At 49.3% G+C, this 27,872-nt stretch overlaps 1 protein-coding gene and 1 long non-coding RNA gene across 3 annotated transcripts; one reads left to right on the forward strand and one right to left on the reverse strand.

Annotated features, from left to right (window-relative positions):
- Positions 1-15,871: 15,871 nt before the first annotated feature.
- On the reverse strand, positions 15,872-19,062 carry LOC109495626. Its single transcript, XR_002151164.3, has 2 exons — positions 18,931-19,062; positions 15,872-16,617 (listed from the first exon to the last, which is right to left on the reverse strand). It is a non-coding gene; the product is annotated as an uncharacterized LOC109495626 (long non-coding RNA).
- Positions 19,021-25,371, forward strand: RGS16 (regulator of G protein signaling 16). 2 transcript variants are annotated; one of them, XM_003999274.6, is made up of 5 exons: positions 19,021-19,343; positions 20,245-20,355; positions 21,108-21,172; positions 21,461-21,627; positions 23,511-25,371. In XM_003999274.6, the coding sequence occupies exons 1-5, from the start codon at positions 19,300-19,302 to the stop codon at positions 23,730-23,732; spliced, it is 609 nt and encodes a 202-aa protein (XP_003999323.1). In that variant the 5' UTR covers positions 19,021-19,299; the 3' UTR covers positions 23,733-25,371. The 2 variants fall into 2 exon arrangements, with proteins under 2 accessions (XP_003999323.1, XP_006942823.1); XM_006942761.5 differs by having other exon boundaries at positions 21,111-21,172.
- Positions 25,372-27,872: the final 2,501 nt, after the last annotated feature.

The raw sequence follows: 27,872 nt of genomic DNA on the forward strand, positions 1-27,872 counted from the left end.
GTCACCCCCTCCTCTAGTTCACCTTTGCCTCTAGTAGCTACTGACACTCCTTTTCGCCTTCCTGTTGCCATGCTTATTGGTCCTTCCCTGTCAGTCCTCCCACCTCAGCCTCTGTACTTCAAGCTTGAATGAGCCTCAGCCAGATAGCCTCGACTTCTCCCACAGCCCAGAGTTTCTGTCCACTCTTTCAGCCTGTTCCACAGTCCAAGTCCCTCCCAGGAAGCAGAGCTGCTCTGGTCTGGGCCCAGAGCCAGACTGCTTCTCAATGCAACCCCAGGGACTCCTTTGGGTTTTTCCAGGTTTACACTTACCAAAAGTCTCACTAGATCAGGGAATATGGTCAAATCTTTTTTTTCTGCTGCCTGTACAGGAGCAAGGAGTGGAGGGACCTCCTCTTTTACTAAAGAAATTTTGGTTTGCCACATAAATTCAACTCTAAGCAACATTAACAAAATGGGGGGTGGGGGTGGCCAGAGTACTTGGGGTCTCCGTGGAACCTACACAGGGATATAGCCTGTTTGGCATCAGAAACAGTGAGCAGAGCCTGAGGAACCCAGAAGCCCTGTTTCTCTTCCTGCCTTGGTGTCCATCTGTGCGTCGGCTGCACCCTTTTCTCTGCTTGCAGACTGTTTTTCTGTTTCCTAGTTCCCAGTTCCCATGGCAAAAAAATGACCAATAGCTTTCATGTTGACATATGAGTCCTAACACAAAGAAATCAAGAGGGAAAAAAATTCTGTCTCAGTTTTGTGTCCAAAATTTTCAGGTAAGAGGCTAACTTGATTTGGATGTGTTTCCTTGGGCCAAGGAGGCAAAGAGGCAGTAGCAGCTTCTGCTTCTACTGCATGGAGGTGGGAGGGGAAGGAGAAATTCCTAGAGAAAGGAGACTGATGCTACCATCCAGAGAGTGTCTCCTAGACCCTCCCATGGAGCATGTATTGACAGTCACTGTCTCTAGGAAACTAGCCCTGCTCCCCGCCCCCCCCCTCTTTCTGCATCCAGCTACTGGTCACTAGTACTGGTAAAATGCCTACTTACAGGTGTTTCTTTTTCCCCAATCCCTACCCTCTCCTTAAGCTCCTAGAGGGCAGGGATAGGCTTAGAGCTTTTTGTAATCCACACCCCTTCCCCAACACACACACACACACACACACACACACACACACACTGTTTATCCAGTGTCTGCACTCAGCAGATTCACCTGGTGGCTGTTGAGAGAATACTGAAATATACCAATAATTGTTCTGAGCCCTTTACACAATAACTCACTGAATCCTTGAAATAATCCCCTGAGGTAGAAACATTTGAGGAGACTGAGGAAGGTAAGTAACTTGTCCAAAACGACCCAACTAGTAAGTGGTAAAGCCAGGATTCAAACGCAGGCAGTGTGATGCTCATGTTTAGCGTCCTAACCTACAGACCCTGTCACCTTTCCAGGAGTGTTTGGTGAGTTTCTACCTTGCTTCTCAGGTTTTTACAAGTGAGCCACATCTGTATATGCACACAGGCAGCAATGTCCCTGGATAAGATGAAAGAGTAGAAGTCAGGAATTTCTTGGTCATCTCCCCTCTCTTTGGTGTCCACACCTTACCTGAGTATAGGTAGCACCTGTAGTTCTTTTCTCTACTGATCTGTTTATGTGTCAGACCTGTTTATCTGTTTCACATACATGACTGGGGGTTCAGTTTTAATATTTACTTAATATACTTTTATTTTAAATAAAACTACTCCTGGATACTTAGTTTTAAGTTATATTTGTAGAAAAACACATAATAAAGATCAGCTATTCTTATTTGTCTCCCTTCTGCCCCACCTCCTTTTCCAAAGAGAAAACCACTTTCAACTCTAAGTTATTCATCTGGTATTTCCCCTAGATTTCCAATTCACAGAATGTGCTGCTTACTTATCAATTTTAGGTGTTAGTTATAGACTTCCTATTATGGTAATGAGGATTTTAAACCCATGTACATTCCCTCCTTGTCTTCTTCTACCCTGCCCCTGTTTCTGGTTAACAATGCTGTTGTTATCATAATTGTATAAATATTGTTTACTGTTAAACCAATTAATGTATTTTAATTACATATCAATTCTTGCACATTTTTAAAAATTTTTCCTGGGGTTAATAATTGCCTTTAATTTTCATTCATTTAGTTTTATATCAACAGTTGACTAAGTTCTTCCACATACAAAATATGCGCCCATAGCTCTGTGAAACATTGCTCAATAACATTTTCATGTTGTCGAGCCTGACAGATACCCCCTCAACCCCTCCCAGATGGCTCTCTTGGAGTCTGCTGACCTTGTATGGAGATTGGCTGCTCTCTCTGTTGTCTAGCTGTTATGACCCTTTCCTCTGCTGACTTCCTGAAAATTCCTTTCACCTCTCTCTTGTCTCCTAATTCTTGTCTCCTACCCCATCCTCTCTTTTTATTTTCTTGTTTTCACTTTAACAGAGCATATTTTCCAGACACTAGTAGCTTTCTAAGAAAGAATACATGGGAGATAAAATTTTTTTGAGACTTTTCTGACTGAAAATCTCATTCTCTATGTACTCTTGATTTGGCGGGGGCGGGAGGGATAGCATTCCAGGCTTAAACTTATTTTCACTTAGAATTTTGGAGTCATTACCATTGTCTTCCATTTTCAATGTTGTTGTTGAGAAGACTGATGCCATTCTAATTCCTGCTCATCATTTTTGGTCTGTTCCCTGGTCCCCCTCACTCTGTTGTCTCAACTTTTAGGATCTCCTTTATGTGCCGGGGTTCTGAATTTACAATGATGTGGGGCTTGATGTGGGACTTTTCACATTCAGTATGAGCACTTGGTAGGTCTTGTCAATTTGGAGATTTATGCTTCACTTTGGGGAAAATTTGCTTATATTATTTCTTTGGTAATTTCTTTCCCACTGTTTTCTCTGTTTGCTTTTTCCCCCTGGTATTCCTACTAGTTAGAAATAAGACCACTGGGCTTTATCCTCTAAATTTTATTTTATTTTTTTGCTATCATATTTCTAATTTCCAAGAGCTTGTGCTTTTTCTCTGATTATTTCTTACAAAACAAAACTCTGATCTTATTTCATAAATGCAATATTTTCTCCTACTTCTCTAAGGATATTAATGATGGGTTTGTTTTGTTTTAGTTTGTTTACTTTTTATTCTGTTCCCTCAATCCTTTCTGTTTCTTCCAGGTTCCTTTTTATCATTTATTTTAGTCTCTTTTGTGTTCAAGATTTTGTTCTAAGGTCTGGCGATCCTCAGTTGTTCACTTGTGTGTAAGAGTAAAACACTAAGAACATCATTGGAAGCTCTGTGTGCATGAGTGGGGCTTTTAGGAAACCTGTTTGTTTGTTTGTTTTCCCATGGGCAGCCCCAAATGTCAGCATCTGTAAGTATCTGTAAGTCTCCTTTCTGAGGCAGTTTGGTCTTACCACTCAAAAGAGGTTCCCCTGGGGCTGGGGCAGGAAGGAGTAAATAGCTTTGGTTATCAAAGCAGAGGGGGCCTGTGATCTGTTTGCTAGGGTTGTCTCCAGAGAGCAGCAAGATGCTAGAAAGGAAGGCCTGGGAGAGCAAGGGGTCCACAAGACAATACTTGTGTAAAAGATTCCTGTTCCACAAGAGAAGTAGCACAGCAGCAGGGAGCTTCTGGACCTGATCACAGATAGGGATTGTAGCTGTCTGAGCAGAAACCTGAATGGACAGAGCATCAAAGATCAGAGGGCTGCTCATTCCCACTACTTGATGCCTGGTGTTATAGAAAGCCTCATAGCCCTGGTACCATTTTGCAGAGAGTACCTTTGGTAGATCTGATCTTTGTTTTTTGCTTTTCTAGCAGTTTGTGGAATGGGTGCTTAAATTGAAAAAATCAGGTTAGGCTACAGGAAATAAAGAAAACAGTTTATGGGCTGGGATTCCTAGCTGATATGTGTACATTGACATATAAACTGATGCCAAGTGTTCCAAATAATAATGACATAAAATAAATCCCCTGGGCCCCAAGTGCGAGAGTTCAGGATAGGCTTCTATTGGTTGCCTGGCTGCCCCCAGCTTCTACATCGTTAAGCCTGCCTACATCCATCATTGGAGGAGGATGCAGAATGTGTCTTCCTGCTCACACATCATCAGGGGATCATCAACCCTCCAACAGGAAAGACAAAGGAATGCAGCTGTAACTACTGGCATTTCTGGAGAGAATTTTTGTCCTTTAGCTCAGGGATCACACATGTGTGTGCACACAGGTCTGCATGTATGTACACATGGATTAGGTTCCTAGCCAAAGTAATCAGGGGACAGATGGAGGAATCAAGCTCATTTCTAGCCTGATTCCTGCCCAGGGTCTCCAGACAGAGTCCTGGCACCTCTAGGGATGTAATCACCATCCAAGGTGTCTGGGGCAGCTAGGGGCCTGCTCTGCTTTTATAGTCTGATAGTTCCAGAAACTCAGAGTGGAGAAGAGAGATGATGTCAAGGCACGGAGGCCCAGGGGAGGATGGGGATAGGGACTGGAGTCCCTCCTGAGCACTAGTGAAGAGTAATCCTCACTCCTCTCTTCCGTCTCCCTGACAGCCCTGTGCGAAGGCAATGTGTCACCATATTTTCAGCAATTCTGCTAAGTTGTGTCTCGGAGAAGTGAAAGACAAATCTCCAGAGGTTTACATGTTTGATTCACACCTAACACAGCAGCTGTCTGTTGCCAGGGGAAATACTGCTGCGCACAATTCCAGCAGCAGCCAGAGACCAAGTCTTCGACCTTACAGCCATTTTGTTTGTCTTGTTGTTCAGGCCTTGGGGAAAAGTGTGAATGATGCAATGCCAAACCTCCTTTTTAGGAATGATGCAGGCACTGGCACTTTGGGAAAATAGAAACCTGGCCAGGGGTGGGGGGCACTTAGCAAGCAGTGGTAGGTGAGACGCTGCTCTCTTAATAGATGCATATGGATTGCATTCTAATAATACTTTGTGCTTATCTCAAAGGACCTTAACCAGAGAGCCTCATTAAGATCTCATGACAGCCTCATCAAATATACAGAAGATCTATGCTCTGTGTGTCAAAGAGAGAAACTGAGTCCTGAATGACTGGCTGGGTGACCTGTGATTAACCCGTAACAAAAAGGCCCAGAAATCTATATTCATTCTCATTACCTCTCTTTCTTTCTTCGTTCTCTTTGAGCAAATTACCCATTTTACAGTACTAGTTTATGACTAGACCCCTAGGTATATACATGGAATATGATGCATTAAAACCAAGAAAAAAACCATCCAATTCATAATATGAATGTCTTAGGGGATGATTTTCCTTTTCAAGGAGCAATTTTTTCACTTTAAGATGATTCCCCTTGGAAATGCATTAATGGTAAGCTTCCCTGGTACATTTAAATGTTAGCTTATGGATCTTTTTGTGGAAAAGTAGGGAAGGCAGAGGGGGATGATTTTTTTTTTTTTTAAGTAGCCTCCACTGAATGCAGGGCTCAAACTCATGACACTGAGATCAAGACCTGAGCTGGGGCTCAAACTCATGACCCTGAGATCAAGACCTGAGATTGAGAGTCAGATGGTTTACCAACTGAGCCACTGGAGTGCCCTGAGGGGGCAGGGGGATGATAATTTAAGCTGAAGTATCTGGTGGTCAATTCGCAGTGAAGAGAGTTTGGAGATTAACAATGATATCTGAAGTGATGGTGTAAGCCAATGAGTATTTAGAATTGATTCACAAAAAATGCAACTCAGGTGTAGTTTTAGGGGCCATATGTATCTTATGAAAGTGAGCCTTGCTTATAGCAGTATAAGTCCGGAAGTGTAGAACCCCAGAGGGGCTTTATGGAGGCTTGGTGGGGCAAGGCTCAGTGGGGTGTGGGTCCTCCTTGACAAAGAAGGCACCAGAGACTCCTGCCAAATGGTCTTACAGAGCTTGGCCACCTGAAAGGCTGGGACAGCTGCAATCTTGGGGTATCAGGAAGACCATAGGTGATTGGCAGGTAAAGGGCTGTAGGACCTTTGGTCCTAAATCCAGATGGAGTTTACTGTTCCCTCCCCCCATGTATGATGTCCTGGATTCAGAAGGAGGGGGTCACATCGGTGCTGAAAATTTGCCTGAATTTTAATCCCCTTGGGAGGTAGCCAGTGCTCCTGAGAGCATAACAGACCTGTATTCACATATGGGCTCAGCAACTTCCTTGATGAGATTTCTAACCTCTCCAAGTCTTAGATTCTGCATCTGAAAATGGAGAGGGTAATTAACTACCTTGCAAAGAGGTAGTAAGCCTTAGAGATGATGTTTGTGAAGGATTTGCATTTAATAGGCACTCAAAATTAGTAGCTATTATTTTTATTGGAAGGGAGGCTGAAATCCCATTGCCAGTGGTGGGGGGGGGCGGTGGTTGGTGGGAAGAGAAAGGCTGCATCAGCCACACTGGGTTGGGAGTGGACTTCAATAAAGAGTGGATGGATAGGGGCATCTGGGCGGCTCAGCAGCCGACTTCCACTTGGGTCATGATCTCAGGGTTGGTGAGTTCAAGCCTCACATGGGCTTGCTGCTGTCAGTAGGGGAGCCTGCTTCAGATCGTGTGTCCCCCCCCTCTCCCTCCCCCTCCCCTGCTCACACGCTCTCTCTCTCTCTTTCTCAAAAATAAAATATTAAAAACAAAAAAGAGTGGATGGATAGTCAGCATCCCCTCTTGCCCTCCCCCCAACAGTGCCTTAAGCACAGGCCTGCGTATCCAGCAGCACAGGGTGGGACCAGTGCCAAGAGCTGCCAATGCCTTCCCAGCACAGCCTGGGACTTTTGTGTCAGAAGCAGCAGGGCACCAATTAGGTGCACCCATCTGGGACTTTGAGTCAGGAGCTGGTGGTGCAAAGAAATGGGGTGGTGGAGAATCCACTTCAGGGTTAGTGGTGGCGGCGGTATCCGGTTTCCAGGGCAGCAGAACCAGCAGCAGTATCTGGGGAGTTCCAGCCGTGGTTGTGGAGAGGGCTGAGACGTCTAGCCTTCAGCCCTGGTACCTGTTGGGTCTTCATCAGGGCGGTTTTGTGTAGGGATTTTTGGCTGCTGAGCCTCCCTTTGTTCTTATCTTTGTTCTGAGACTGCCTGAAAATTCTGTGGGTTGCCCCGAACTCCCTTCAAAAAATTATTCTCTCTTTAAGTCAGAGAAAGTTCATTTCTGTCCTTAGCAACAGAAACTTGACTAGTACACCTTCCCAAACCACCTTACTTAAACTAGTGCCCTCACCCCCCACCCGACTTTCTATTTTCTTTACTGTGTTAATCACTGTTGGCAATTATTTTAACCAATTTGATAGTCGTTCATTATCTGTTTTCCTTCCTTGAAAGTAAGCTACCTGCCAGACCTCCTCCCCATCCTCACCAGGGCCCCTCCATTGCCAGGTTCCCAGCAGCTGCTGGCTGTAGTGTAGTGGTTACACCCACAGACACTGGACCCGGCCTGCCTGGGTTTGAATCACGGTGCTGCCATTGTGAGAGTTTGGACCTCTGTGTGTCTCAGCTTCCCCATTATTAAAGCAGGGAGAGTGACGGTTCCTGTAGACAGTGACAATTAAATGAGTGCATATATGGGATGTGCTGCCTGGCACCAACTGTTTATGAATGAATGAACTTAGGAGAATTTCAAATGAGCATAACAGTTGCTTTTCAGGATTATGATCTTTGTCTCATCACCTCAACCTTCGCACTCTGAAAGGACCCCTTCTCTAGGATCAGGCTGAAAGTTTACCAGATTAGTATTTTGGGTCTGAGGGGTCACACAATGAAGGGTCTGGTCTTCAAGGTGACTCTCCACTTCAGAGTACTTTAGGCTGCCCGTGTTTTGTTGCATAAGCATCCCCAACTGAAGCGCTCACAGTCTGGGAAGTCGAGCTTTTCTGAAACCAGTGAGTCATAGAACCTCCCCTAGAGGCCTCTCATTGTCTTTCCACAGCTTACTGGGGCCAGTGCGACTGCCATTGTTTCCAGGAAGAGCTGGTCCTTGGGGGAGCCCCAGGCCTCAGAGGATACAGGAGCATCAGGGAAGGCATCTCCTCCCGACGGAGCTGGGCCTGGGCAGCCAACCACAACACTGCATTCCTGGATGACTGCTCTTCTCTGGAATCAATGTGTTACTTTTTCCACGGCCTTGGTCTTCCGGGAGGGGTGGATGCCCCTGTGAGCCAGTCGTTTGTGTATGTGTGTATGCAGTGTGAGTTGACTGATGGTGCAACCAAGCCTGGGGCAGAGAGTCCAGACATTTGCTGCTCTATTTTAAGATCCCTGGTTCTGTCTGTTTCCCAGCAATTGTCACTTGGTCAGAGGAAAGGGAAAGCAGGGTGGGGAAAATGAGGCCCAAGCCACAGCCTCTCATTACTTCCAGCTGGGTGGAAATTCCCATTCTTCACGGAAGCAAAGCACTTCCCCTGCCCCAAAACCCAGTGACTCAGAATTCTTCACCGGTCATGGTCAGGACAAGGTCTTGCTCATTTTAATCACAAAAATCAGTATAGCACCGCATTCTTTGTACATCTCTTAGACTTCTCAGAGCTCATTCACACACTTTCCTCCCATTTGATGGGTAAGACAGATATTATTACTCTCTGTTTACAAGTGAGAAAACTGAGACACAGAGAGGTTGGTGGTTGCCCGTGATCACACAGCTAGTCATAGAACCAGTCACAGAGGCTAGATCTCCTGAGTTTTAAATTATGTTCTGTTATCCAGTAAATAGCCATCTATTATCTTCCCCCAAGGTGCCTGTCCTATGCTCACAGGCATCCATCCATGTATTGGAGAATGAAGCATCAGGGGCTGGGCTGCCTGTTCTGTGGCCTATTTAAAAAAATTTTTTTTTAATGTTTATTTATTTTTGAAATAGAGACAGAGGTTGAGCAGAGGAGGGGCAGAGAGCGAGGGAGACACAGACTCCAAAGCAGGCTCCAGGCTCCAAGCTGTCAGCACAGAGCCAGACGCGGGGCTTGAACCCACAGACGGTGAGATCATGACCTGAGCCGAAGTCAGACACCCATCCAGGTGCCCCATGTGGCTTATTGCTCCTTCAGTTCAGCTTTACAGGAGGGGACGTAAATAGGAAATAAACAGTTATTGAGTGCCTACTATGTGCAGCTAGTATGGTTTTGTAGGTTCACAGTCTATGGAAGAGAAAGTTGTCGAACACAAAATTAAAGTAAAATGTAGTGAAGTGCTATATTGCTGCAAATGCAGAGTGTTACGGGAATTCAGAGAAAGGGGTCATTCATTTTGTCAGAGGCAATGAGGAAACTATCAGAGATGAGGTAATTTTAACTGTGAAAATTTTCAAGCATATGGAAGAATTGAAAGATGATTACAACCACCACCTAGGTTCAACCATAGTTTGCCATATTATCTTTCCCTCTCAAGGTACAGCTATGGCTGAATCATTTGACAGTAAGTGAGAGGAATCATGACATCCCTTCTGAAACATTTCAGCATGCATCTTCTAAGAACAAGGACGTTCAAAGAGTGGATTTTGAGTTGGGTCTTTTCAGATAAGTAGGAGTTTATCAGACAAAAGAGGAATGTCATTCCAGGCTGCAATGACAATACAAGGAAAAGCAAATGGGTGGGCAACATGGAGTATTTGGTGAAAAGGTTGTGGAGGGTGACCAGAGCTGGAGGGGTAGGGGAGCAGGAAGAAGAGGACATTGGAGCAACTGATTGGAACCAGACTGTGGAGGAACTGGAATGTCCTGATATGGAGTTTCTGCATGACCCTGGGGAAAGTGGGAGAATCTGAAGGCTCTGGAAGAGAGAGATGCCATGCTCTGATTTATCTTTATCCGGCACCAGAGTGGGTGGAAGAAGACTGGTTAGCATGAGAGAGGGTGGGGACAAAGGTTGTGGAGATGGAAGGAGAAGATTCCAGACATCAGATCAGAGTAGATAGGATTTGGAGGCCGACTGGAGTTAGAAAGGATGGAAAAAAGGGATCACTGGTGGTGAGTGAGATTTCTTTTAGAGCCAAGTGAATAGATGCCTTACTACCGTTAAATAATGTCACTAATCTAGTCAAATGCGGCGGTGTGTATATAATACTGAATTCATATTGGACAAGTTAAGTATGAAGGCACCCAACTTGCGGGTGGATATAGGCTCTTGAATTCTAGCAGGAGCCGGGGAGATAGGTTTGGGGGTCATCAGCATACAGATGTGGCAGAAGCAATCACAGCTTATTCTGAAAGAGGCTATCATACTGGAAGAGAGGTGGGTCAAGGCCACAGCCCTGGGCAGCATTCGTATCGGATGAACGGGCAAAAGACAAGAGGAGCAGCCACAGACATGGGAGGCAAGCCAGAGGGTGGGCAGCCCACCTGGCAGGTTCACAGTGAGCATTAAATGAGCTCATATGCATGAAATTCCAAATTCCAAGCTCCAGGTGAAGACTTTGTAGTTGCTGGATAGGTGAAATACCATTTCTAGAGGGGAGGGATGTTCTAGATGAATGGCACAGCCCCGGGGTCAAATCTGCTGGGGGTCCCAGGACTGGCCCTCTCTAAACTGTGTCTTGGAAGCAGAAAGTTCTTTTCTTGTGCTCCCTCTGCCCCTTCCCAAGAAGTGAAGACCAGATTGAACTATAAGGGAAGATAAAAACCCTCATCTCCCGAATCCTCTTGGAGCTTGAGAAATGAGCATTTTGAAATCCAGGCCAGGAAAGGGCTTTCTGCAGCTCCGGAGGAGGTGGGGGCAGTGTGTGGAGTGGCTAACCGCGCGGGCGCAAGAGTCAGATGACCAGGTACCAGGCTCTGCCTTCTGTCCCTCCCTCCATTAACCTCTCCCTGCCTCAGTTTCCCCATCTGTAGAACAACAACAGTAAGAGTACCTCCTCCAGAGGTTAGTGCAAGACTTAAATGAGATGAAGACCAGAAGCACCATAAATATAGAGCCAGAAAGCACTCACTAAATGTTAGTGATTATCATGGTTATTACTGCAGCCCCGGTGGGGGGGTGGGGGTTCAGGAAGCCTGGGGATTTGGATCCAGCAGGTTTCCCTGGGGCCATACTTGGAGCAGCACAGCCAGCGGGCTGGTGGAAAGGGAGGGGCTCAGCCCGGCTCAGTCACACAGCTCGCCGCGTGTCTCCCCGTGCTCAGATACGTGGGGCCCATTAGGGAGGGCTCATTTCTTTCTCTGCAGAACATCACGCACCCCCCCGCTGTGCTCTTCCCTCCGTCCACCTGGGCCTGTTTCTAGGACAGCTGCTATGTCAGGGGCTGATGGCCTGGGAGCTTGTGAAAGGACCACCTGTTCCTCTCGCTCTGCCTGCCCCTTCCCTCCGACCCCAACGCCGCCAGCCCCAGCCTCCAACTGCTCGCATATCAAACCACGTTCCTCCCTCTGCTCAGGTGTCTCGGGCACATTGTGAGAGGCACGTTTCCTTACAACTTGCCCCGCACTCACGGCTAGTGTCGCCCTCCCGTTTCCCATAAAACTGCTTTCCCTCTGTGTCCCTGCATCGGCCCTCCCCACCCTCACCCTCACTCTCTCTGTTGACATGGGGGTTCATGGAAGGTGACTCAAAGGAGGGGAAGAGGGCTGCGTGGAGGGCAGGTCTCTAATTCCCACGAGATGACAAAGGCCCTCCTGCAGCTCTGACCTAACATCTCCGCATGTGCTTGTGATGTTCACATGCTGTGTTTGCTGTTCCCGCAGTCCTTATGTCTCTTCAGTGGCCTACGTAAGCAGCTAGAAATCCCTAACAAGGGCAGTGTGGAGACATGGCCTGAAGCAGTGGCCAGGGGCCTGTGAAAGAGCTGCTCAGAAACCAGAGAACAGGCATTGAGTAGCCCTGGGTTGGGACCTGCCACACAGAACTGGGTTCCAGTCCTGGCACCTGCATTTACTGGGTATGTCACTTCGGTTAGACTACTTACCCATGATTGTCCAGTTCCCCATCTGTGGTGGTGTCTATAAAGCACTGAGCTCACTGCTAGATCATGGCAGGGCATACAAAGAGCAGTTTCCCTTCCTTCTAGACCGGGTTTAGAGTAGGGCCAGGTGTCCACCAGCCGGCTGAAGTCTGTCCTTACTCCCAAACACAGAGCTGGGTCCGGCCCACAGCTTCTTCCCAGCACATGCCTGTCAAGTACTTAGAGGAGAGGGAGAGAAGGGGACAAGGTGTGTTGGAGTTTTCCTTACTCAAGACCTTCAGAGAAGTATGACGAGGAGGCACAGATTCCATGTGTGTGTGGTGCCCTGTTTCCCACTTGAGCTGTGCTCTGGAACCACTCACATCTGCCAGACCCTTCCCCGACTTAGTGCCAGTTCGCCTGCACTGGGGACTCCACAAGCTACAGTGGGAGACGAGTTTGGGAGATGCATAGTCTTGTTTCACTGTGTAATCCAGCCGGTCTGTGACCCATTTCCAGAAAGCTGTCTGGTTGAAGTTCAGCCAAGAATGTCTGTGATCCCAAAGATCTCATCTAGAATGGGATGTGTTTCCTTCACTCCTCGTTGACGATTTAATGAGTTCCTGTGCTGTGCCAGAGACCGTGCTGGGCACCAAGGTTCAGGAGGCCAGGCCTCCCTGGGGCCATTTTGGATTTGCCCAAGTGAACACCCGCTTCTCAATGGTTAACTTCCCAACACTGCGTGTCTCTGGGATCAGGGATAGTCTGATGTGCTGAGGCTCCCTGAGAAATGAGGGTGGTGGGCTTGGGCTTCATCGGCTACAGTAGAGGTTTCCCTGCCTTACACACTCACTCTCACACGCAAACACACATACTCATACAAACACATTCCCAGTTTGAGAATAAGACAATGCTTCCTCGTCACCTATTCTGTATCCCTGTCCTCCCTTAAAACAACAATTAGGCTGTTTTCAGAGTCTTCCCAGAGAACAGTGTGCCTTCTCCTTGCCCATCTCAAGCGCTGGTGGTTGCCCTGGTTGAGGAATGTGGCAGAGACAGTGAGTGGTCAGAATCCCCCCTTCTACTCCCCAGCTAGAGGGTGGCATGTTAGATTCCCTCCACCACCACCCCCCCCCCCCCAATCCCAGGGCTTACTTCCTGCCTGGAGAGAGGCACAACCCAGCATGTAGCACCTGTCTGACTTTGCAGTTCTAGGATCCAAAAGTGCTCATCCTCAGCCTGGGAAGAAGGAGGGGGTTGGAATTGTAAACATCATCTTTCAGTCATATGCAAATCCCAGACCTCCCATTTCCCCCCCCCTCATCTTTCATCCTAAGTGGTTCCTCAGGGCCTTGGGAAATTATTAAAGGAGGAAAATCTGCATTCTGACAAACTTGTTTCTATGTCTCAGTGAGTGGAAGTGAAATGCTCTCCGAAATATGACATTTGTGACAAAAGTGAACAAAGGGATGAGGAGGGAGGGTGAGAAAGAGGAAGACATTTAGAAACCCAGGGTTCTTGAGTAGTTTCTCCTATTTTGGAATTGGCAGTCTTATGTGAGATGGGGGTCATTTACAGCCATTAATTTAGTTGGTACTTTAGAGAACGCATCAATATGACAGCAGGAGCACTTGTAGGTGAGAGTGAAGGTGACAGGGGGCGAGTATGGGGACAGGCTGAGGACAGCCATGCTGTGGGGAGGATGCTGGGCACCAGCAGTCAGTGAGAATTCAGGAGTCTGAGGCAGGTGGATGGTTGGTTAGTGTGTGGGGTAGGGCTAACAGTCACAGTCAGGAGGGGAAGACCATGCGTGTGGGTCAGACGTCATACACCGAGCGAGGAACCTGCTGAAGGGCCACAACCAGCCTTTAGGAAAAAGCATAAACACTGGAAGCAACATCTATCAGCAGCCAGGCTCCCAGGAGGCTGAGGACAAGCAAAGGTCCCCAGGGTCCAACACATCCCAAAGACTTCTGGAGATGAAGATCTGCCTCCCTCAGAAGCTGCTCTGGGGCTCCTTCTGGATAGGAATCGCAGTCCCACAAGAGCAAAGAGGGATGGAGAAACACAGCTGGAAAGGGTGGCAGGGCAGAGCAGCTGAACTCGGAGCTTTCCTGCAAAGAAAAATCAAAGCCCAGATATTAATGGAAGGACTTCAGCAGAAAAGGGGGGTCTCTGCAACCACTCTTGGGAACTGCACACACACAAGGGACTGAGGAAGCAGAAGAGGCTAGGGCCAGTGATGACATACACTAAGGGCAAAGATAGAAAGTGGGAGATGTGCATGACGAGAGAAGGATGGAGTGAGCGAAGAAGAGATGTTTGGAGAGGAAACGAGAAGAGGAAATTACAACAGAAAGAGGGGTTGTAGCATCCTGCCATGATTTCCCAAGCTCAGCCTTTATCTTCTCATAGTGAGCAAATGCCGTTTTCTGGAGAATGCCATACCTCCAGCAGGCATGACATGTGCTTAGGAGCACAGGTTCTGAACTTGGACTATCCGAGATCAAAACCTAGCTTGACCACTAAGTAGCTGTGTGACCCGAGGCCGATTACTTAACCAGCCTCTGCCACAGTGTCCTCAAAGGTAAAATGAGGACAAGAAAGTCCCCATCTTGTGGGGGCACTTATGAGAACTGGAAGATAATTCAGAGGAAAACACACAGAACAGAGCCTGGCACTTAGTAAGTGTTCAATAAATGCTAGCTGTTATGATTGGTGTTGAAACAGAAGCCATCCATCTACTCAACACTTACTTAGATACATACATTGAACAGGGTGTGGTGCTAGGGGCTGAAGATAAAAAGGTGGCCAAGGCAATGGTCCCTACCCTCCAGGAGCTCATGAGCAAACAGACTGGAAATCAAAATTAGGTCTCAAAATTCAGTGATAAGGTCAAGAAGAGTCAACACTGGTCCTGTGGTTTTAGGACTAAGGATAATGGTTGCCTCTGATGTAGGTGGGGTTGGCTGGAAGGCACATGAAGGAAATTTCTTTTAAAGAGAGTATTACAGAGAGAGGAGAGACCTTTAGGCCAAGAGAATCTCACGCTCAGGGGCTTTCTATGTGCAAGGCAGCACGGAGACATGAGAACCTGCCAACTGCTGAATTTGGTTGGGCTTTAGGGTGTGCGATGACGGATGTGAGATCAGGCGGTCAGAGCCTTAGATACCGTACAGAAGAGTGTAGACATGGTCCTATAAGCCATAGGTTCCGCTGAAGAGTTTCAGCCTCCTTCCCAAGTGGCTGAGACTGCCCTGCCTTGGAAGCCAGGGGTCCATTAGCCTGGTGGGGGAGGAGGAAAGCAGGCCTCCCAAACCCCCATACCCTCAGAACCTCTCCCAGACAGGAGGGAGAGGAAAGAGGAGAAGAAGTGGGAGAAGAATAAAACAGCCATTGAAGTGAGCTGTACCCAGTGCTCTGAAGGGTAACCAGGAAAAACAGTCCTTTCCTGCATCCAGGCTGAAGTCCTTCAAGTCCCCCTGCCCGAGGGGAGGGCACCCATAGTTGTTGTCATGACCTCGCAGGGAGATGGCCCCGGTGACTGTCTACTTCATGCATTCAGGAAGGGATATCTCTCTCGTCACTGAGCTGCCTCACGGTATGTGCTGCTCCTGCTGTTTTTACGCTTCTATCAAACCGTGATATGCAGTTGTGCATCCTGAGAGCCTTTGCTGTATACGTGGGATTCCTAAATCTTCCCGCACTCCCAAACTACAACTGGCTTGTACAACTCTCCCGCTGGGAGCACGCTCCTTCCTTCACATCTAGCATGTCTGGCTGTATTCCATTGTGCTCAAACCCCACTCACTCCTTTTTAAAACATCGCAGACACTCCCTGAGCTCTCACTTTCCGGGACTTCTGTTGCAACTCCTGTCAATAACTTCCTTTCACCTCTCCTTCCCTACTGTGTTAGTTCTGTTTCCTCAGAGAGGAGGAAATAGAAGGTCATTAAACTCAGTGAAGAGCCTAAAAGCTGTGATTTCCTCCACCGGCCAGGGAACATAATCAATTCTTACTAAATATTTATTGGTAGATCGATGATGGAATTGGGAACATTCGGACCCCGGTGAGGATCATCTGCACCAAATCAGAAGTCGAGAAAATGTTTCCATTTCCCCGGATCGTTTTCAGCAGACAAGGTCCTGTGTAGACTTCAGCTCAGTGGAAAGGGTGGTGCTGGGTGGGGTTGCAGAGGAGCAGGGGCGGGAGTGAAGGGCAGTGTGGCTGGGATGTTGTGGGATATTTAATCCTGATCCCAGATGACCCAGGCTTCCGAGCTGTGTCCCCACACCCTCCATTAAAGGCAGCACAGCTGCAAGCGCTGGGCAAAAACGAGGTCAGGTTCATGCCCAAGCCTGTGAGGTTCACAGGTGGGCTTAACTTGCTGGATTTCCAGCAACTGTGGAGTCATTACTGAAATTGCAGACATGAACCAGCCCACCTGCTGGGAAGAGAATTTGGGATACATTGTGAACTTCAAAAAGTTTCTGTCTGGAAACTGAAGAGGTAACCATGGCAACCGGGAGGCAGGTTGAACTCAGAGAGGGCTCTTCATCTTGAGCCGGGAGCTTTGTGCTCTCGGATTGGATTTGCCAGGCTGCAAGCACCGCTTTGTCTCTCTTGCCTCTTTTGCCTTGTTTGTCCAATGGGAGAAAGCACTAGCTCAGGATCTGGAGAGCGGGCCCGGGTTTCAGCTGTTTTCAGTTCCAGGGTCCTTAAGTAAGGTCACCGCAGGCACTGGCTGTTTTGTTGTCTGCAAAATAGAAATTAAGAGGCTCCTCTGGCCTATTCACAGGGATGCAGACAGAACAGGAAGGTTTAGGGAGGGTCTGTGCATAATCACTATCATTGTTGTTATGTGGCCACGTCTGGGCTGATTCCAACATGGTGCTACTGGGGGCAAGACCGGGCATTCAGTCCGTCCATAAACTTGTTTTTGTCGCTTGAAGAGAAGCTGTCCCGGATACCACCCGCATCCCCACCTGGCAGCTGCATAATACAATCCCACGCTGGGGATTGAGCTGAGCGGCACCGGGTGCAGCATCGGGCCTCCCCTCAGCTGACCAACTCCTCCAGCAGAACGTGCTGCTGATGGGGAGGGTGGGCTGCTTCCTCGTGTGGATGGAGGGTTGTGCTGAGCAGCACAGATGTTCAAGAGGCATTCTTCGATTGCCTGGCTGCACACCACTGCCCCCCTCCCAACCCCTGCCCCACACCAACCCAGCCCTGCACTTGTGAGAAAGGAAGACCCAGAGATGGGGGTGAAGGTGGGATGCTGGCACCTGAGATGCTGCTGCCAGTGTTTGTACCTGCCTCTGTCCACTGACCCACTGGGAGGCTGGGGAAGGATTTGACTCTACTCTTCAGAGCGCATTATGTTTTTACTAACCGGGTCATCTTCTACGGGCCCTGGCTTAACAAGAGAATCTGTTTTGTCAAATGGCCCCACATGTTGCTCTGATTTGGGCCTCTTTTGCTCAAGCAACGCCTCGACAATCTCCAGGCCTTCCTGTCCTCACCCCTTCTGTGGTTTTAACCTTTCCTTCCCTGACCAGCTTTTCTGGGCTGTGTCACCCTACTCTCTCAGGTGAGGACCTCTTCTCCTCCTGTCTCTCTCTTCTGACCCTTTACTCCCAGGCTTTGCTAAAGAACAGCAACTCTTAGATGCCCCTCATGGAAACCTAAATTCCAAGAGGCACAAAAAACTTACTACTTTTCCTTATTGTCTGGTGATTCCTGTATTCCTAGTAAGTAGACCCGAGAGCTAAAGTTTATTGAGTGCAGACTATGTGTTCAGCACTGATCTAACCACCTTGGTAGGGGTGCTGTGGCATACCACCAAGATTTCTTGTTTGGGACCGAGGCCCTCATTCTCCAGCCTGTTGTCTGCTGTAGGCTCACAGCACAGTCTCTCTGGGAGTTGCCCTTGACAGAGGCAGTTGCCTTGAGATTAAGCATCTTCTTGGGGCCACCACATACATTGAATGATTAATGTGAGGTACAAAGGCCTGCCCCCTTGCTTTAATGGGGGCATCCCCTGGGGCCAATGGTGGTCTGTATCACAGCAGCATGGCATTTAACTCTTCCCTCTGTCTAACCCTGCTTCTCTCACTCCCTCTCTGATCTGAGAACTTTCCCCAGCAAGGCAATGCCTCAGGGGAACTGCATTTCCTGTCTCCTAGGGAACTCTAGCTAAGAACTCATGTAATCCTCATAACTTTATGAAATAGGTGTATCATATTGTCATCTTAGAGATAAGGAAACTGAGGCACAGAAAGATCAAGAATCTTGCCCAAGGTCTCCCATTAGTAAGTGGTGGAGCCGTGATTTGAAACCTGGAAATCCAGCTCTGGATTCCACACTCTAAACCTCACATGCAGCCTCTTCAGTAGCAATTCCAAGGGAACTGAGGGGCAACGGGGGTGAGGGGTGGGGGTGGCTGTAAGGCTTTCATGGGAAGATGGGGAGAGAGGGAAGATGTCCTTGATCTCAGAGATTAGGACACTGAATTAGCTGCTGCTTAAACCCAGGGTCGATCATTTATCAGTTTACAGAGGTGTTGGGATTCTAATTTTGGGTGGTAGGGCAGTGGAAAAAGCATGGGAAATTCATATTTGAATGCTGGCATAACACTAATTGTGTAAGGCTGAGCAAATTACGTAACCTGACTCTTAGTAAAAATGCCTGGCATACAGATGCTCAATAAAGAGCCCCCCGACCCCGGGCCATTTGTCTGCTAATTCCAACCCTCTGATCTTGGGTAAGTCTCTTTAACTTTCTGACTCAGTTTCTTCATCTCTGAAATGGAGGTGATGGGATGGCTCTTCGAGTAGGAGCACAGTAAATGGTTGCTATCAGTATAATCACGACGCTGTCTTGCCCGGCTAGCGCCCCTCTCTCCCGTCCTTCAGGGCCCCGCAGGTTCAGGCTCAGGCTGTGACTGGCACTGTGTGTTTGCCTCCCCAATGTGCCACCCCCTACGCAAATCCGCCTGCTACCGCTGACTTGGCTTTCTGCTTTTACTAGAGGCCGACGGGTTTTTTCCTACTAAACTGAGTGGGCGCACCTCGTGCCGTGTAACTTCCCTGCTGCTTCTCCCTCCGCGTGGCCGCGTCCGCCCGGAGGAGGGGGCCGCCGCGTGCGCCCAGAGACTCACAGCTGTGTTCAAGTGGCGGGCGCCCCGCCCCGTCGATCTCCCTGGCCCCGCCTCCACCTTCCCCGCGCTTCGATTGGTCGGTGGCGCGCAGCCCCGCCCCACTCCCTCCGAGGAAATAAAAGCCGCGGTAGCTGCGCCTCCTTGCGTGCAGTCCGATAAAGCTCAGGTTTGCTCAACGGTGCCAGTCGCGCCTCTTGCCCCCCTGTCTCGTCGCGCTCGCGGCGACCGCTGGAGCCCATCACCATCCTCCCCACGACGTGCTGCTCTGAACCCGCAGCTATGTGCCGGACCCTGGCCGCCTTCCCCACCACCTGCCTGGAGAGGTAAGAGAAGCTTGTCCCATGGAGCTTGCCAGCCGCCCGGAGGAAGAAGTCCTAGCCCCACCAGTCCTTAAGGAGTGGAGTGGCAGGCTTGGGGACCGGGTGGGCGGGAGAATGGGACTCTACTGACTTGAGAGGAGAGGCAGAGGTCACCTTAGTTCCACGTTCTCAGGTGCTTCCCTTAGAGTCTTAGAGACGCCACGGGCCAAGAGAAGGGAGGAGGAAAAACAAGGGGAAGTGGAGGGACCACTGTTTACTGTTATAGCCCAGCCTCTGACAAATGGCAGTCCTCAGGTGACCTGCCAAAGATCGGCTACACGAAGAGCACGTTGGCATCAGCAGGCAGAACTGCCTTTCTAGTTTCTTAAACGCTTGGTTTTCATTCTACAGCCCAGATCTAGGAGCATGAGTCCCCTGGCCCTGAGAAGGCAGGGAAGTGTTTTTTGGGTCCACCAGTGAGGGATGTGCCCACTTCCCAGGGAGCTACTCAGCCACCTCTAGCCCTTGCCGGAGCTGGTGGCTGTGAAGGAGAAGGCAGGAATCAGTTTCCACAAAGTTCCAGAAATATTCATGACAAGCCTAGAGGGTGCCGAGCTGCATTCTGCTAATCAACAGGCACAAAGATAGATTAGTGTGACTTAAGTGTGAAAGAGGCCATGTATGCTGTGCTCTGAACCCAGAAAGTGTAAGTCCTACTGAGGAACAGCTGAAACATTACTTTCATTGTTTCTGGGTTGGTGATATTAAGAAGAGAAGCAAAGTTTAGGCCCTGGGAACAGCTGAAGGTTCCCAGGAACCCTTGAGGCTAGAAGGTGGGTGGCACCAGCCCCAACTCTTCTGGGACGCCTCTTTGCCCTGGCTGAGCAAATGGGGAATCCTCCCATGTGCCTGCTTTGTCTTCCAGAGCCAAAGAGTTCAAGACACGGCTGGGGATCTTTCTTCACAAATCAGAGCTGGGCTCTGATACTGGCAGTGTTGGCAAGTTCGAGTGGAGTAGCAAACACGGCAAAGAGGGGTGAGTCCTGCTGGCCGGCCTAGGGCTCTAGAGGGGAGGGATCCAGACCGAGGAGAGGAGCCACAAGGAGGAAAATACAGACAGAAATTAGGACGTGTGAGGGTACATCTTGGTGACCCCTTCCTGAAGATTTTAGTGAAGATTCCTGCTGGTCTGCTATGGGTGACTGGGTCGGTGGCTCCAGGGTTCTTGGTCCACCCACAGATTTGTGTGCCCAGAGTCGGAATGTCTAGTTACCAGACTCCTCCACCTGCAGATGTCACTGTCTCTGCAACCAGGGCTAGGACAAGGTCTAAGAACACTTGAGGCTTTTCAGTCAATGACTTTACTCCCATTAGTGTGCACTTTGCCTATAAGCCCTTTCATATTGAAAATCAACACTGCCAGGTGCTGCTCTAGGCTCTGGGGTTATGGGTAGACTTAATCTCTATTCCTGAGGCCCTTATTTCCACGAGGGGAAATGTAGAAAACAAAGCCCAGGGTCAGAGGAATAGAAACAATTTTGGACTGTGAAGAGACAGTCTTAGAGTTATCTACTGAGGACTAGAAGGCCCCTGTCTTTGGTTTCCCATTACTGAATTGTCCCCTACAAAAATACCTGTAGCCTCAACCAAGGGTTGGAGAAGTCTGCTCCAGTAATCACTTTGTGTGAATTCTACAACCTCCATCAGAGTTCTGGCTAGGATTTATGCTAGGCATTAGTTTGTTGATTTTTTTTAAGTAAAATCTTTACGTTTTGTTTTGTTTTCTAGCAGAAACTTCTCAGAAGATGTGCTGGGGTGGAAAGAGTCATTTGACTTGCTACTGAGCAGTAAAAGTGAGTAGGATCCTGTTGTGTCCGTCCGGGGGTGGCACATGTGTACCCATGTGCTTTGGAGCCAGCCTGAGGGATGCTGAAAGCGTGGGCAAAATAATAGTTGTAGTAATAATAATAATGATCCATCCCCTAGTGTGCCAGCCTCTATTCAGAATACAAAGGCAGGTCCTTGTTCAAGAAAATTACATCCTAAAAATAGAGCCATTAACTACAATTGCTGTCTTTCTTCTTTGATTCCTCGCTGTCCCACTGTCTGACCTGTCTCTCCCTCTCTCCCCTCAACCCCAGATGGAGTAGCCGCTTTCCACGCTTTCCTGAAGACGGAGTTCAGTGAGGAGAACCTGGAGTTCTGGCTGGCCTGTGAGGAGTTTAAGAAGCTCCGGTCGGCTACCAAGCTGGCCTCCCGGGCTCACAAGATCTTTGATGAATTCATCCGCAGTGAAGCCCCAAAAGAGGTCAGAGCTTCCACATGTCCTGTGGACCCTCCACCTGCCTGCTCTTTCCCCACTGAGAACTGGGGGTGGTGGGTGTCCAGCAGGGCAAGGGTTGAGTATAGAGAGTGATCTTATTTTGCACAGGCATGAATGGGCTTCTGTGGCTGGAGACTAGGAAAACCAGGTTCTGTGCCACTCATGGGTGCTGTTACCCTCAGACTCGCTGATGGGGCTTAGAGGGATTGACAGGTGTTTTGGCTTTGGTGCATACCTACTTTTGTAAACTAAGCCCTTATTAGAGGGTTAAAATATACAAGTGGGGAGACAGGTCACCCTAGGGACCTTGTGCGACCTGCTTCAGTCCCCTGGCTGACGGTGCCTCAGGCTGGTTGGTATGTGGTTGGTGAATTTTTCCACCTTCCCTCAGGTCTCCATGGCTGGCCTCAGAGTTTGGTAAAGTGCACGGGGCCACCTTGTGGAGAGAATATAGTAATACCTTGCTTTTGTATCCTATTTTGTATTGTATTTTCTGAGCACTTTAATTTTTACCACATTATTCCATAAAGAGTTATTGAGCACCATTTGCACGCAAGGCACTGTTATAGTTGTTAGAGACATAACAGGGACAAAAGTCTCTACCCTAATGGGAGAAGATGACAATAACGGTGAAATACATAAATATATGTCAGGTGATGGTGCGTGTTTTGATCCAAACAAAGCAGGATTTGAAAGGGAGCACAGGGGGTGCCTGGGTGGCTCAGTCGGTTAAGCGTCCGACTTCCGCTCAGGTCATGGTCTTGCGGTCCGTGAGTTCAAGCCCTGCATCGGGCTCTACGCTGACAGCTCAGAGCTTGGAGCCTGCTTCAGATTCTGTGTCTCCCTCTCTCTCTGACCCTCCCCTGTTCATGCTCTGTCTCTCTGTCTCAAAAATAAATAAACATTAAAAAAAAAAAAAAAAGGGAGCACAGGAGTACCGGATGGGTGGATGTGTGAGGTCTTTTTGTTTTTACAAAGGGAAGTGATGGGTGGGCTGTTCCATAAAGTGACATATGAACAGATAAGGGAGGGAAGAACATTCTAACACAGGAAATGGCAAGTGCAAAAGCCAGAGAACACATGTCCTAGTTACTACGAACCAGGCAGTGAGCCCATGTGGAGCACGGAGAGTGAGGGAGGGAGAGTAGGAGATGAGGTCAGACAGGTGGCCAGATGTGGGCCTAGGTGGCCCTGCGGGCCCAGCATACACTTTGGCTTTTCCTCCGAGTGACCAGGGAAGACAACACTGCTGCTGACAGACTGACTTGAGTTTGAAAAGGCTCGCTGTAGCTGCTGGCTGGAGAATAGACCACAGGGGTGAGGGTGGAGGGGAGAGACCAATTAGCAGGCTCTGACACTAACCTAGGAGAGAGGTGATGGCGAAATGAACCAGGACTGTATAGAGGCAGGGATGAAATGGGATTGGATTTGTATATATTCTTTTTTTTTTTTTAATGTTTGTTTATTTATTTAGAGAGTGAGTTCATGAGAGAGAGTGCGTGTGAGTGGGGGAGAGGGCAGACAGAAAAGAGGAGAGAGCATCCCAAGCAAGCTCCACACTCATGACCATGAGATCATGACCTGAGCCCAAATCAAGAATCAGAGGCCCCGGATTTGTATACATTCTTAATATGTTCTTGATAACTGTGAGAGATTTGAGGGCAGACGCTGGATCCGAGGTGGGGACAGGCCCACAGTTGAAAAGCCAATTAATGGTCAGCTCAGGAGACCCCAGCTTCCAGGTTCACAGTCAGGTACCCCTTCCGCTGCTGCACCTGCCCGTCAGGCTCTCCTCGGCCCCCTGACCCCTTGACCCCCTCGCCTTGCCCACTCTCCACTCACCCACGTTGTTGCCCTCCTTCCCACAGGTGAACATAGACCACGAGACCAGGGAGCTGACCAGGACGAATGTGCAGGCCGCCACAGCCGCTTGCTTTGACGTGGCTCAGGGGAAGACCCGCACCCTGATGGAGAAGGACTCGTATCCGCGCTTCCTGAAGTCACCTGCTTACCGGGACCTGGCCGCCCAAGCCGCGGCCGCCTTGGCCTCTCCGTCCAGCTGCGGCCCGGTGGAGCCCTCACACACCTGAGCCTTGTGGCAGTGAGGAAGCCAGCCAGGAAGAGAGGTGGAGTCGCCCATCCCTGAGGCAGGTTCTGCAAAGCAGGCCCGAGAGGACAGTGAAGGAAAAACCCCGTCTGGCAGCCTGTTTTGGAAGCAGCGCCCTCTCCTCTAGATACTGTGGGACTGAATTCTGTGCAGGAGTGGGTCCCCCCACCCCCCGCTTCCAGGACCAGCGGATAGGGCTGGAGATGAGGGTTGTGTGGGGCTCTCCGGGGAAAGGAAAGGTGGTGGTGGAGTGATCATTGGCTCTTGTTCTCCACGGGGCAGGAAATATTCCAGCCTGGATAAGGGGAACTTGTAAACGAGAGAGGGAAGACCACCAGATCAGCTCTTCCGCCTGTTGAACAGCTGACTCCGATTGCATCCTGTTTTCCTAGTTCCCAGGCTGTCCGGGACACAGAAGGGCGTTCCCAGTCTGTCCACTTCACCTCTGGGCTGTCCGAGGGTCGCTAAGCTTGCCCTTCTTAACATTCCCGTGTCCAGCCTCACAGTCTTATTGAGGCTGGAGAACCAATTTGATGCTTTCCCCAAGCAAGAGTTTTATACCTCAAAAACTGGCTTTTTGAGCCCCTTTGCAAGTCAGTAGAGAGCCTGGAAAAGGGGCCATCTTGCACCTGTGAAATTAATCTTGGTGCTCTTGGTGACCTTTGTAGGTGGTCCCTGACCCTGTGCCTGCGGCAAGGTCCGCCTGTGAGCAGGGCCTGTGGGGCCTCTTGCTGGGCTGTGCCCTCTCGTGGCTCCATGCTGCCCTTGAACATAGGGCCCATGAGGAGGCAGGTGTGGGGCCCCACAGTGAGTGGCTAGCCCAGCTCTTGGGCCCAGCAGGGTGGAGCTAGGGAGAAAAGGGTCATGAGAACTCTCTTGGCAGTTTCCAAAAGTTCCATTGAAATCAAGCCAGTATTTTTTGTGGGTGTGAGAACAGGGAAAAAGAGCCGCCCTCAGTGGAAGGGGAGCCTTGTGTTTCTTTCCTGTGGATGTGAGGTGCCCTTACCAGAGTGTGGGGGGAAGTTGGGCCTGGAACCGAGATGGCCCTCGGAAGACTTTAGAAGCTGGGAGTGCAGCTGGGGGGAGAGACTGCTTGGAGGAGGTGGACTGGGAGAAATCAGAACCTGCTCGTCACCTCAGGGCAACACCAAACACCTATTTTGTGGTGAGACTTCTGCACAAGCCCGGGCCACGGAGGCAAATGAACCCGGCAGCCCCGTTATGCCCCAGGAAAAGCAACACTGTTCTCTCTGCGCTGTGAGCTCCTCCAGGAGAAAATTATTTAAGTATAATGTATTGTTGGTTTTGTGACCATTGTCATAGCGTATTATTTTATTACTGTTGTGTGGTTGCTGTTGTTATTTATTATTATTGTAATTTCAATTTGCCTCTGCTGGAGAATCTCAGCAGGAACTGGCAGCCTGACTGTCTCCCTCTCCACCGTCAGACTCTACCTCTACGTGCTGGGAACCTCTTAGCGTGTCAGGGACTCCTCACTGGTTAAATATTTATTTATTGTTGACAATGGAGCTGGTTTCCTAGATAGGAATGTGTACTCAATCCCTGTTTCCCTGTTTTAACATGTTATATTCTTGTAGAATAAACATAAAGCCCAGATATGAGATTCTGTCTGTGGGGGCTGTGTGGTCTGGAAGAGGCGAGGAGAAACGCCATGGAAAGCCTTGTGGAGGAGTTAGCCTCCGGAAATCCCTCGGGGCACGCGGGAGAGCTTTTGTGTTCCGGGAAGAGGCACAGGGGAAAGACCCATGTTTGTCTGGTGACTGGCAGAATTGATGAGGAGGGGCTAGGTGCTAAGGGTGGCCACCAAGATTGGTAACTTCCTTCAGCTGACGATGGCCCCAGCTGGTGTCTGGCTGTTGTGTTGATTGGACCCTGTCAGCCTGCTGTCATTTCGGAGCCCATGGCCTTTGCCCGGCTGACGCAGCACGAACCATTCCCAACTCTGCCTCTAACAGACACACAAGGGGCGGGACTCCTCGGTCGAGTAGCCACATGTTTTCACTTAGGGGGTGGCTTTTGGGCATCTTCACTTTTGCCCATTCTTAATTTGCACTAGAATTTCATGCACATTCAAAGGATTCATATTTCTAAAATAATTTCGTAGAAGTCTTTGAGATGAGCTCCGGGAAGCCACTCTGTCTGCAAGGCCGCTCCACTCCAGGGGCTGAGGGGAGTAAGGGGGTTGAGCTGGGCTTGCAAGAATCTGGGGGTAGGTTTGCAAGGATCATATCTGCTCATCCATTGCCAAGAGCCTATTTGTTCCCTTTGCTTACCCTACCAATCCTCTGCCCCACCCCGTTACCAGTATTTAAACTTTTCTTCTACGTCGAATTATCTGTTTGTACTCTGCAGTTGGTTGGCTTGGATGTGGATGATATCTAGTTGAAAATGTGGGACAGGGTGAGCTCAGGGTCCCCCTAGTGCTGTCGGCCCAAGAACTTTTCTTGAATTATCTGTTTGTACACAGATCTGGACCTGCTATTGACTTTTATTTCTCCCCTATTGATAGTCTGAGTTTGTGGCCAGACTCGGGGTATGACGGGCAGAAAACCCGGTAGATTCGCACTCTAAACCCAGATCTAAGGGGGCAATTCTGTGGGCAGTTCTAGGAGGGATCCGGACCTTAGGGCCAGAGAAGATTGGGTCAGATGCTGTGGCAGGCCCTGGTCCCATTTGGTCCCTATGCCAGCTCTGTGAGGTAGGTGTATTAGCCTGTAACACCAAGGAAACTGAAGCTTGTGGGGCAAGGAATATGCCCAGGGCAGCTGGCTCGAGACAGCAGCAGAGATGAGATGTGAGCCCAGTTACACCATTGGGGGATGTCCAGTGTGTGAGAGATGGGAGGAGGGATGTGATGGATGATGAAAGACGGGTCCCCAGGGAGGCGGGGAGGTATCCACATTGTCCTCTTCTTACTTTCCTTCCATCTCTTCACCTTCTCATGAATCTGAGTGTGTCCACTGGGTGCCTGGCAGAAAACCAAAAGCAGTAACTGTACTTTCACCAGAAAGTAGCTTCATTTATTTCATAGCGGGTGGGGATTCTGAATGCGGCTAGACACGGGCACACATTTTTTAAGCAGGGTGGGTGGTCAGCAGGAAAAGGCAGGTGTAATCAGTGAGTGAGAGAAACGAACGGGGATGGGAGACCTCCTATATCTGCAGTGTGGGCCACAGGCCCCACAGTCCAGTGGGACCATCCTCAAGGCTTGTCCCCACCCCACTAAACCTCCCTCTCACATAAAAAGTGGCCTTGGCTTCCGTGGTGTGGCTGAAGGTGGCAGGTACACATCAGAGATAAGAATAGCTCTTTGCTGGGGCACCTGGGTGATTCAGTACGTTGGGCGTCTGACTTGGTTTTGGCTCAGGTCATGATCTCATGGTTCCTCAGTTCAAGCCCTACATTGGGCTCCATGCTGACAGTGCGGAGCCTGCTTGAGATTCTGTCTCCTTCTCTCTCTGCCCTCCTGCATGCTCTTTCTCTCAAAATAAAGAAAAACAAACAAAAAACACACCTCTTTGCTGACCCGGGTGTCAGGCTCAAAACCGTCCCATGCTCTGATGGTTCTCTGAGAGCTTAAGTGACTTCTTGAAGATCACATTGCTAAGCAAGTGTCTCTGGTATCCTTAGCCCCTTCCCCAGAGCACTCTAGACTTTGACTCAGCAGGCAAAGCATTTCCTAAGTGGGAAATGCTGGCCTCCTAGGCCTCTGTCGCTACTCTCTCCCCTGTCCCTTGAAAACAAATCTGTCACAGTTCCCAGATTCGCTGTTACTGTCTCGGGCTTCCTTGCTTCCTCATCCTGGACCATCTGCCTGCTGTGTCCCCTCCTCTCATCATTGCTTTCCACCATGTCTACTCAGCTAGGGAGGCATCTTCCAAAGACCAACTCAAGGATCTTTCTGGGAAGCCTTCCCCGAACCTTTGGGTCTGATTACGGATGCCTCTCTTTCAATGTACCACAGCTGCTCATAACTGAATTAGAGCGCTTAGATCCCTGCTTTCTGCTTCTCTTTACCTGAGGGCAAGCTCCTGGGATTAGGCAGGTCTTCCTCCCCAGGGCCTCGCCTATAAGCATTCAGGAAATGGCTCTTGAGTTAATG

Source organism: Felis catus, chromosome F1 (genome assembly GCF_018350175.1).
Source record: "Felis catus isolate Fca126 chromosome F1, F.catus_Fca126_mat1.0, whole genome shotgun sequence".
Taxonomy (NCBI): Eukaryota; Metazoa; Chordata; class Mammalia; order Carnivora; family Felidae; genus Felis; species Felis catus.